The 12,308-nt window shown below is 42.0% G+C and overlaps 1 protein-coding gene across 4 annotated transcripts in view; it reads left to right on the forward strand.

Annotated features, from left to right (window-relative positions):
• Positions 1 to 11,181, forward strand: part of ZFP82 (ZFP82 zinc finger protein) — a 126,634-nt gene extending 115,453 nt beyond the window's left edge. For all 4 annotated transcript variants that reach the window (XM_080644794.1, XM_080644796.1, XM_080644797.1 and 1 more), the window contains exon 6: positions 10,706 to 11,181. Coding sequence is in view for 2 of the 4 variants with exons in the window: in XM_080644796.1 (XP_080500922.1) it covers positions 10,706 to 10,752 (47 nt within the window). In the remaining 2 variants the exon portion in view is untranslated. The remainder of the gene's footprint in view (positions 1 to 10,705) is intronic.
• Positions 11,182 to 12,308: the final 1,127 nt, after the last annotated feature.

The following is a 12,308-nucleotide window of genomic DNA, read 5'->3' on the forward strand; positions in this document are numbered from 1 at the left end:
AATTGGGCAAAGGGTCCAGCCAGTGTTGCTCAGTGGTTAAGCCTCGACCCATGAACTAGGAGGTCGCAGTTCAATTCCTGGTCAGGGCACATGCCACGGTTGTGAGCTTAATCTCCAGTAAGGGTTGTGCAAGAGGCAGTGGATTGATGATTCTCTCTCATCATTGATGTTTCTATCTTTCTCTCCTTCTCCCTTCTTCTCTTTGAAATCAATAAAAACATATAAATAAATAAAAATTTAAAAATCAATAAAAAACCTTTTTTTAAAAAAATAGGCAAAGGACCTGGTAGACACTTTTCCAAAGAGCATATACTGATTACCAATAGACATGTGAAAAAAATGACCAAGGTCTCTAATCATCAGAGAGATGCACATTAAAACTACAATGTGATATTACCTCACACCTATTAGAATGGCTACTATCAATAAATTAACAAACAACAAGTGCTGGTGAGGTTGTGGGGAAGAGGGAACCCTTCTGCACTGCTGATGGGAATGAAGACTAGTACAGCCAAAAATTAAAAGTGTAACTGCCAAAAAGTCTCAGGAAGGGAGCAAAAGATGGCGGCTGGCAGGACAGAGGTGAGGGAGAGGAAGTGAGTGAGTGAAGGTATGAAAGGAGAGTGTGTGGATGTGCGTGGTGTGTGTGTGAGTGAGTGAGGGAAAGTTAAATCTCGCAGGAGCAGCAGGGGCTGGCAGACAAGTTCTCCTTGACAAGGAGAAACTACCACTGCTGTGGGCACTCCCCCGATGGTGGGACTCCAGCACGGAGCCCACGTCATCTTGAAGGGGAGAACAGCCTTTTTTAGGCACTCATCAACACCACCAACCAGACAGGCCTTGGAACTGCCCCGCGACCCAGCAGCCACTCCAGCCAAAATCCTGCTACCCCAGCTGCAGACCCTGGAACCTCCACCACCAAAGGTGCACCGCTCGGCAGCAGTAAGTGCAACTTCCCCCTCCCCAGTGGCAGAACTCCAGATTTGCCGTGTCCAGCCCCACAGGCAGCCAGGGCACTCCACTCCTTAGGCAGCGCTTGGGAGCCACTGAGAGCCCCCGAGGGTGTGATTCTGCATAGACAAGGGCACGTGGCCCCGCAGTAGAAATTCTGAATTCCCTCTTCCTGGATAACTGCCCACATTCACCCCAGCGGCTCAACCGCGGTGCCAGGACCCCTCAGAGTGCATCAGAACTCTGCGCCCTGCAAGTGCACCTCCACAGAGGCAAAGTTCCAACAGGCAGGCACCCTGAGCCCATCTACCCACAGGGCGCTAGTGGGAGCCACTGTGAGCTCTCCCTGGCTGCGATCTTGAACAAGTGGGGGTGCACTCCCCTCCAGCAGTAGAAGTTTTGAATTCACTCATCCTGGATACCGGCCCACAGGTGCCTCGATTGCGATTGCGCGGCTACACTGCCAGGGCTCTTGAGAGTCCTTCAGTGTGCCTCGCTGGCAAACGTACTGCGGGTGCTCCTGTGAGCCGCCACTGGGAGTAAGCGCCTATCCACCACAGGTGCAACAGCAAAAGCTGGGTCTGCCCACCCCATAACTGCAGAACTCTGAGCACCACAGTCATGCGTGCCCAGCAGGGACTCACAGTGGCACCCAGGAACTGTCTGTTGGGGTGATGGGGCTCAGGGGGCCTTTCCAGAGAGCAGGCCCCCTGAGCCCCATCACCCCAACAGACAGTTCCTGGGTGCCACTGTGAGTCCCTGCTGGGCACGCGTGATTTCAATTAAGGGTGCAAGACAGCAAAAATTGGGACACTCCCCTCCACGGCGGCTGACTTCTAGACACCGCAATTGTGCCTCTCAAGCTCGCAGGCCTGCATCAAGAGAACCCAAATAGCTCAAGTAGGGAGCTACACTAGATTAACAAGCCCAGGAGAACTGAAAGATTACACAAGTAGCCCCATCCCCAAAAGAACCTGGGTAGCAAAGCAATTGGATCTACAATTAAAACATTACAGGAAAACATGGGAAGACAAAAAAGCAATCCCCAAAGGAAAGAAAAAGAGGAACCACCAGAAAGGGAGTTAAATGAATTCGAGGCTAGCAGCTTATCAAAAATAGAATTCAGAGTAATGGTTATAAGGATGTTTAAATGGCTGGATGACAAATTCACACAACTCAATTACAAATACACACAACTCAATGAGAACTATAAGGAGCTGAATGAGAATGTCACCAACATGAAAAGAAAGCCAGAAGGGAATGGAATGAAATATACAAAGTGATGCCAAGCAAGGGACTGAATCCAAGAATACTATACCCAGCAATGTTATCATTCAAAATTGAAGGTGGAATTAGGAGCTTCATAGACAAAAAAAGGGCTAAGAGAGTTTATCACTACCAAGCCAGCAATGCAAGAAATGCTAAAGGGACTGCTGTAAAAAGAAGAAAGAGAAAAGCAAGAAGAAACACAAACACTAAGGAGAAAATATGACAACAAACAAGTACTTGTCAATAATAACATTAAACGTAAATGGATTAAATGCACCAATCAAAAGACATAGGGTAGCTGAATGGATAAGAAAACATGACCCATATATTTGCTGTCTACAAGAGACCCATCTCAGAGCAAAGGATTCACACAGACTGAGAGCGAAGGGATGGAAAAACATTTTTCAGGCAAATGGAAATGAGAAAAAAGCTGGGGTTGCGATACTTATATCTCATAAAAGAGACCTCAAAGTAAAGGCCATAATAAGAGATAAGGAAGGCCACTTCATAATATTAAAGGGAGCAATTCAACAAGAAGGTATAACTCTGGTAAACATATATGCACCCAATATAGGAGCACCCAAATACATAAAAAATCTCCTGGAAGATATCAAGGGAGAGATCGACAACAATACAATCATAGTAGGAAACTTTAATACACCACTGACATCACTGGATAAATCCTCTAGACAAAAAATCAGCAAAGAAACAGCAATTCTAAATGACACACTAGATCAGATAGACCTCATTGACATCTTCAGAGCATTTCACCCCAAAGCCACGGAATATACGTTCTTCTCAAGTGCACACGGGACATTTTCAAAAATAGACCACATATTGGGTCACAAGCAAAGTCTCCCCAAATTAAAAAAGATTGAAATCATATCAAGCATTTTCTCAGACCACAATGGCATAATATTAGAAATAAACTACAATAAAAAAATTCCAAAAAATTCAAACACTTGGAAGCTGAATAGCATGCTACTAAATAATGATTGGGTTATCAATGAGATCAAAGAAGAAATTGAAAACATCCTGGAGACCAATGGCAATAAAAACACAACATTAAAAATCCTATGGGACACAATGAAAGCAGTCCTGAGAGGGAAGTTTATAGCTCTACAGGCCTACCTAAAAAGAAAAATGGTAATAAATCATCTAACTCAACAACTCAAAGAATTAGAAAGAGAGCAACAAGAAAAGCCCACAGTGAGCAGAAGGAAGGAAATAATAAAGATCAGAGCAGAAATGAATGACATACAGACCAAAACACACACACACACAAAAAACAACAACAATACAAAAGATCAACAAAACCAAGAGCTGGTTCTTCGAAAGGATAAACAAGATTGATGAACCTCTAGCCAGACTCACCAAGAAGCAAAGAGAGAAGACTCAAATAAACAAAATCAGAAATGAAAGAGGTGAAATAACAACAGACCCCACAGAAATACAAAGGATTGTTAAAAAATACTATGAACAACTCTGCTCTAACAAACTAGACAACCTGGAGGAAATGGACACATTCCTAGAAAAATACAACCTTCCAAAACTTACTCAGGAAGATTCTAAAAATCTCAATACGCTGATAACTATGGAAGAAATTGAAGCAGTCATCAAAAAGCTTCCAGCAAACAAAAGCCCGGGGCCAGACAGCTTCACAGGGGAGTTTTACCAAACATTCAAGGAAGAACTAAAACCTATCCTCCTCAGACTATTCCAGAAAATTCAAGAGGAAGGAACACTTCCAAGCTCCTTCTATGAAGCCAGCATCACCCTAATACCAAAACCAGATAAAGACAACACAATGAAAGAGAATTACAGGCCAATATCCCTCATGAACATAGATGCCAAAATCCTCAACAAAATTCTAGCAAATGGAATCCAGCACTACATCAGAAAGATCATACACCATGACCAAGTTGGATTTATCCCAGGGATGCAAGGATGGTATAAAATTTGTAAATCAATAAACGTGATACATCACATAAACAAATTGAGAGATAAAAATCATATAGTCGTATCAATTGATGCAGAAAAAGCATTTGACAAAATCCAACACCCTTTCTTGATAAAAATTCTCAGCAAGGTGGGAATAGAAGGATCATATCTCAACATAATAAAAGCCATATATGACAAACCTACAGCCAATATCATACTCAATGGGCAAAAACTAAAACCATTTCCCCTAAGAACAGAAACAAGACACATATACCCACTCTCACCACTCCTGTTCAACATAGTGCTGGAAGTACTAGCCATTGCGATCAAACAAGAAGAAGAAATAAAAGGCATCCAAATTGGAAAAGAAAAAATAAAACTGTCCTTATTCGCAGATGACATGATACTGTACATAGAAAACCCTAAAGACTCCATCAAAAAATTATTAGACTTAATAAATGAATTTGGCATTGTAGCAGGATACAAAATTAACACCAAGAAATCTATGGCATTTCTATACACCAATAATGACCTCACAGAAGGAGAGACTAAAAAAGCAATCCCATTTACCATGGCACCAAAAAAATTAAGATACCCAGGAATAAACTTAACTAAGGAGGTAAAAGACCTATACGTGGAAAACTACAGGACACTGAAAAAAGAGATAGAGGAAGACATAAACAGATAAAAGAACATACCGTGTTCATGGATTGGTAGAATCAATATCATCAAAATGTCCATACTACCCAAAGCAATCTATAAATTCAATGCACTTCCCATTAAAATACCAAAGGCATATTTCACAAACCTAGAACGAACCTTTACAAAAATTCATCTGGAATAAAAAAAAGACCCCAAATAGCTGCAGCAATCCTGAGAAAGAAGAACAAAGTAGGGGGGATCTTAATACCAGATATCAAGCTGTATCACAAAACCACTGTTCTTAAAACAGCCTGGTAATGGCACAAGAACAGACATATAGATCAATGGAATAGAATAGAGAACCCAGAAATTGACCCAAACCACTATGCCCAATTAATATTTGACAAAGGATGCATGAACATACAATGGAGTCAAGACAGTCTCTTTAACACATGGTGTTGGGAAAAAATGAAACTAGATCACCAACTTTCACCATACACAAAAATAAACTCAAAATGGATAAAGGACTTAAACATAAGACGGGAAACCGTAAAAATACTAGAGGAATCCACAGGCAGCAAAATCTGAGACATATACTCAGATTCTTCACTGATACTGCTCCTAGAACAATGGAAACTAAAGAGAAAATAAACAAATGGGACTACATAAAAATAAAAAGCTTTTGCACAGCAATGGAAACCATCAATAAAACAACAAGAAAGCCCACTGCATGGGAGAACATATTTGCCAATAATATCAACGATAAGGGTTTAATCTCTAACATTTACAGAAAACTCATACAACTTAACAAAAAGAAGATAAACAACCCAATCAAAAAATTGGCAACTGATCTAAATAGACACTTTTCGAAAGAATACAGAAGGAAGGCCAAGAGACACATGAAAACATGCTCAAAGTCACTAATCATCCGAAAGATGCAAATCAAAATGACAATGCGGTACCATCTCACACCTGTCAGAATGGCTATCATCAACAAATCAACAAATGACAAGTGTTGGTGAGGATGTGGAGAAAAAGGAACTCTTTTGCACTGCTGGTGGGAATGCAGACTGGTGCAGCCACTGTGGAGAACAGTATGGAGTTTCCTCAAAAAACTAAAAATGGAACTCCCATTTGACCCAGTGATCCCACTTCTAGGAATATATCCCAAGAAACTAGAAACATGAATCAGAAAGGATATATGCACCCCTATGTTCATAGCAGCACAATTCACCATAGCTAAGATTTGGAAACAGCCTAAATGCCCATCAGCAGATGAGTGGATTAAAAAGCTGTGGTACATCTACACAATGGAATACTATGCTGCGGTAAAAAAGAAGGAGTTCCTACCATTTGCAACAACATGGATGGAGATGGAGAGCATTATGTTAAGTGAAATAAGCCAGGCAGAGAAAGATAAATATCACATGATCTCACTCATTTGTGGAATATAATGAACGGCATAGACTGATGAATAAGAACAGATCCACAGACTGAGAAATGTTGATCAGACCCTCAAACCTCAGGGAAGGAGGGCGTCGGTGTGAGTAAGGGGGAGAGATCAACCAAGGAACTTGTGTGCATGCATATGAGCCTAATCAATGGACACAGACAACAGGGGGGTGGGGCATGAGTGGGGGTTGGGGAGTAATGGAGGAATAAGGACACATATGTAAAATAATAATAATAATAAAAATAATAAAAATAAAAATAAAAAAGAAATTGTGAGGTAACCAGAACACCAGAGAACATCTTTCCTGCCATGCTAACAGTCATCAGCTGTACGGTAATATTACCTGGGGCAAATGGGGAAGTATTTTGGGCTTATGTTCCTGACCCTTCATGGGTAAGAGCCCTTACATGGGCTGATCCCCCACCTAATATAGTCACCAATAATACCAAACACCTTGGTCAAGGAAGTATAATTTCACAGGGGTTGTCACCCAGCTTCCCTTTTGTATGACACAAAATCAAACCACTGCTCCTTTGTGTGTAAAATTAAAGAAAGGTTTCTGGCTTCCGTGGACACCAAAGGAAGGGCCTATCACTACTTGCTCCTGGGAGAGGTGGAGAAAATGTAACTAAGACCTTGTCTATACAAAAAGAAATTGACAGCCAATTTGAAATGGAATTGCCATGGCCTAGAGCAAAGAATATCCTTACATGATATTATTCTACAATGTCATTATAATTTTTCCCAGATTTGTGTTACCCCCATTACCTATAATAGTACCTTGCACCCTTGGGAATCAATAAAAAATCATCTTTATGGTGCTTGGAGACAAAGATAACACATCTCTTGATATTTTAGAATTATAACAGCATAATGTACAATTATCCCAAACAAACTTACAAACTAACTCTTTGAATGTCTGGCAGCAATTTAAAAAGGACATGAAAGGATTTAATCCCTTCCACTATGTAGAGGGCCCCATGGGAAGGCACCTGAGCATTCTATATTAGCCCCTCTTGCCCTTTTGGCCAAGAGGTACCCTCTTATCACAATCCAATTGCCCAGAGCTGTTGCCTGAACTTTTTGTTCATGCTGAGGTTGAAGCCTCGTGGTGGCTGGTACCATGGATCTGTCTCTCGCCCAGTGGGGTGAGCTGGGCCCTCCCTGGAGAAGAAACCTGGGTTCTCCAAGATATGTGATCAGTGCCGGGGCCCCACCAGCAGGCGAGGGAATCCCAAGGCAGGTGCTGGGCGTGGAGGCCATGGGGGCATAGGCTACAAAGGAGACAGAACTGAACCTCACATCACCCTGCTTGGCCCTGGAGGATGGCTGGTTAGCCTAAGACATGCACAGTTACAGAGGGGCCATCAGGAGAGAACTTGGGGGTCAACAGAGGTAGGGAACAGATCCTCACCCCCCCCAACTTTTCAGGGGCCTGAACCCTCACCCCTTCTGAGGGAGGTCTCCTGCCCCCATGGCTGCTTCACTTCCCATGCCCAGCTCAAATCGGGACCCAGGTAACAGACAGAGACTTGGCCGACAGCAGCTGCCCTCTCACTGCAACAAGACTTGTTTGAGTTGTCTTGTACCCATGGTGTGGGGAAGTGGGCTTTTGATATCCAAATCCAGCCAAGCACCAAGAATGCTCAGGGCCTACTCAAGAAGGCAAATAATCCTTTCCACTAATATTTACAGGGTACAATAAGATTGTTGTTAGAGTATTAAATTTGACAGTAAAATAGTAGTCAAGTTTTCAGACTAATATAAATTGACTAATTGAAATAAGTGAATATTCTAGAAAAATTAATGGTACTGAACAAAAAGCTGTTCCTAAAGTGTTAATTAAATTTTTTTATTAAATAAATCTTTATTCAGATTATTACAATTGTTTCTCCTTTCCCCCCCATAGCTTCCCTCCACCCGGTTCCCACCCCACCTTCTGCCCTTACCTCGCCCCCACTGTCCTCATCCATGGGTGTATGATTTTTGTCCAGTCTCTTCCTGAACACCCCCATACCCCTTTCCCCCTGAGAATTATCAGTCCACTCCCTTTCTATGCCCCTGATTCTATTATATTCACCAGATTATTCTGTTCCTCAGGTTTTTAATTCACTTGATTTTTAGGTTCACTTGTTGATAGATATGTATTTGTTGTTCATAATTTTTATCTTTACTTTTTTCTTCTTCCTCTTCTTTAAGAATACCTTTCAGCATTTCATATAATACTGGTTTGGTGGTGATGAACTCCTTTAGCTTTTTCTTATCTGTGAAGCTCTTTATTTGCCCTTCAATTCTGAATGATAGTTTTGCTGGGTAGAGTAATCTTGGTTGTAGGTTCTTGCTATTCATCACTCTGAATATTTCTTGCCACTCCCGTCTGGCCTGCATAGTTTCTGTTGAGAAATCAGCTGACAATCTTATGGGTGCTCCCTTGTAGGTAATTAACTGTTTTTCTCTTGCTGCTTTTAATATTCTCTCTTTGTCTTTTGCTCTTGGCATTTTAATTATGATGTGTCTTGGTGTGGTCCTCTTTGGATTCCTTTTGTTTGGGGTTCTGTGCGCTTCCTGGACTTGTAAGTTATTTCTTTCACCAGGTGGGGAAAGTTTTCGGTCATTATTTCTTCAAATAGGTTTTCAGTATCTTGCTCTCTCTCTTCTTCTGCCACCCCCATAATTCTGATGTTGGTACGCATGAAGTTGTCCCAGAGTCTTCTTACATTATCTTCAACTTTTTGGATTTTTTTTTTTTGCTTTTTGCTTTTTCGGTTGAGTGTTTTTTGCTTCTTTGTATTTGACTTGATTCTTGTGTTCCTCTAGTCTGTTGTTGGGTCTCTGTATAATATTTTTTGATTCAGTCAGTGTATGTTTAATTTCTAGTTGGTCCTTTTTCATATCTTCGAGGGTCTCGTTATATTTATCGGCCTTTTCTAGGATATTCTTGAAAAGCCTTATAACTGTGGTTTTGAATTCTATATCCAGTCATTTGTTTTCCTTCATTTCTTTCGTTTGTGATCTGTTTCTTTGACGCCGCATTTTCACTGCTTCCCTGAGTTGGTAGGGTAGATTTGTGTGCTAGGTTTCCTATATGGCCCAGTGGGTCGGCTTCCCCAGTTAACCTGAGGTGGATACTCTTGGTGCACCCCTTTGTGGACTGTGTGTACAGCCTTGTTGTAGTTAAGTTTTGATTGTTGTTGGTATCACTGGGAGGACTTGACCTCCAGGCTAGTTGGCTGTAAGGATCAGCTGTGTCTACGCTGGGAGAAGTTCGGTGCTGGAGACAGCCTTATAGGATTAGACTTGCCAAATTGCAATAGCCTCTGTGCTCAGCTTGGATGGGGTGGAGTCTCAGGGCGGAGCAGACAGTCTTGCCTTCCAGTCAGCCTTGCCCTTGCACGTGTGCATGCCTGCAGACCTCTGCCTTCCCCGGCTCCCGAGTCTCTGCTCGAGAGTCCAGATTCCCTCCCGTAAGAGCGCGGGTCCCCAGGGGCTCGCCTGGAACTGGGGTTCAGAGCAGTCAGAATTGGGGTTCAGTGCAGTCAGGAGCTTCGGACTCCTTTCTGCTAGGGAAAGCCTGTGGCAACCTCTGCAGCCTTTGTGCACACTGGCACGCGCGCCTCCAGAACCCTGCCTGCCGTGGCTCCCCTGGGTCTCCCCCGGGTCTACGAGTCTCCGGGTGCCTTTCTCTCTACCTGACAGTCCAGACACCCCCTGTATGAGCCTGGGTCCACGGGGTTTTGCCCAGGCCTGGGGTTCAGTGCAGTCAGAACTGGGGTTCAGTGCGGTCGGGGGCTTCCTTCCCCCTTCCGCCAGAGAAAGTCAGCCAGGCTCTCAGCCGCCCTTCCCTCTGTGTGCACAAAGACCGTTTGCCATACCTCCAATTCTCTGTGAGCTTTTCTCTTTCCTTCTAGTTGTAGAATTTTCACTCAGCCAGCTTTCCTGTGGTTCTGGATGGTGTTCGTTCTGTCTTTATTTGTAGTTTTGAAATTGTTGTGCGAGGCAGCAGTTTAGGTGCTTACCTATGCCGCCATCTTGGTTTCTCCTCTGGTCTTAACTAAAATTTTTATTGGTAGTTCATCTCATGGTAAAATTGTGTAATATGTAATGAACCTAAAGCAGTCATATTTTAGTGCAAAAAAATTAAAATTTAAAGACTACATTATAAATTTTCCAAAAGCCTCCTAATATTTAAATCAAAAAAGGGGGGATAGTAGAAGAATATCATGTAAGGAAAAATATCCTGTAAGTAAATTACATCTAGGAAATTTTTACTTTAGAAAATTAACTTTCATTTGTAATGCTAACAGCAAGACACCCATAAAAAACACACATGGTGTCAAAACAAGCCAAAGGAAAATCGTTTGGGCAAAAAATGAAAAAGGATCCCAAGTCAAATTTATGGAAAGATTCCTTTATTAACTTTTGGTTGATAATATGTTTGTATATTTTTAGAAAACAACTCTAAGACCACGTGGATTCCTGCAACAGAGAGGAATTGACAGGACTGCTCCAGCCATGAAAACAGAAGAGAAACAGTCCAGAGATGGAAGACGCTGACGACGCCTTGCCATACTAGCGGTCAGCAGCTGTGCGTCGCTGCAGGTTGCCCAGGACCAAACCAGAGAGGGTCGGACCTGCATTACCACCATTTGTCCACCATCCAGAACTGAAATATCATTGCTGACATGTACACATAGGGAACTGTTTGATATTGAAATTGGGACTCAAAAGAACTGTTAGCACAGAAAGAAACTCACTACAGATTGATTCATTTGCCTCTCAGCATAACCATTATTGCTTGTCTCATTTTCGGTTCTTATAAGTGTATTTCTAGTGTCACATGATCTCACTCATCTGGGGGAAATAATGAACAACATAAACTGATGAACAAAAACAGACCCGGAGACAGGGAAGCATTGATCAGACTGTCAAACCTCAGAAGGAAGGTAGGGGAGGGTGGGGGTAAGGAGGAGAGATCAACCAAAGGACTTGTATGCATGCATATAAGCCTAACCAGTGGTCACAGACAAAGTGGGGGGGCATGCATGGGGAGGGGTTTGGGATGGGAATGGGGGGATGAGGACAAATATGTGATACCTTAATCAATAAAGAAATTTAAAAAAAATGTAACTGCCTTTTGACCCAGCTATCCCTCTTCTTGGTATGTATTCTAAGAATCCCAAAACACCAATCAGAAAGAATATCTGCACCCCTGTGTTCATAGAAGTGTTGTTTACAATAGCCAAGATCTGGAGACACCTCAAGTGCCCATCAGTAGATGTGTAGAAAAAAAACTCTTTGGTACATTTACACAATGGAATAATACACAGAACTCTCACCCTTTGTGAGAATGTGGATAGACTGGATATTATTATGCTAAGTGAAATAAGCCAGTCAGAGAACGACTAATACGTGGAATCTCATGAGCAAAATAAACTGATGAACTGATGAGGCATGGATACAGGAAAACAACTAACATATGTCAGGGGAGAGGGGTGTGGATAAAGTGAAGGGATTAGCTAAAGAGCATATATGCTTCGACCGTGGGTACAGGCAATAGTGTGGTGAAGGCCAAAGAAGGAGTGGCAGGGGCTGGGAGGAGGTGGGCAAAGGAGGTAGAATGGGAGGCATCTGCAATAGTGTCAACAATTAAATAATTAAGGAAAAAGAAGATGTGGTATACATATATAATGGAATACTACTCAGCCATAAGAAAAGATGAAATACTGCCATTTGGAACAACATGAATTTACCTTTTGAATATTATGTTAAATGAAATAAATCAGTCAGAAAAAGCTAAGAACGATATGATTTCATTCATATGTAGGAGATAAAACTGAAATTTATAGATCCAGACAACAATATCGTGGTTACCACAGAGAATGGTGTGGGAGTGTGGTAAAGGGGGCCAAATGTATGGCAATGGATTATGATTTGACTTTGTGTAGTGGCCACACAAAGTAATATACAGATCATGTGTCATAGAAATGTACACTTGAAACCTATATAATCTTATTTACCAATGTCACCCCAATACATTTAATTTAAAAAAATT

This window comes from Plecotus auritus, assembly GCF_963455305.1.
Source record: "Plecotus auritus genome assembly, chromosome: 10".
Lineage (NCBI taxonomy): Eukaryota > Metazoa > Chordata > Mammalia > Chiroptera > Vespertilionidae > Plecotus > Plecotus auritus.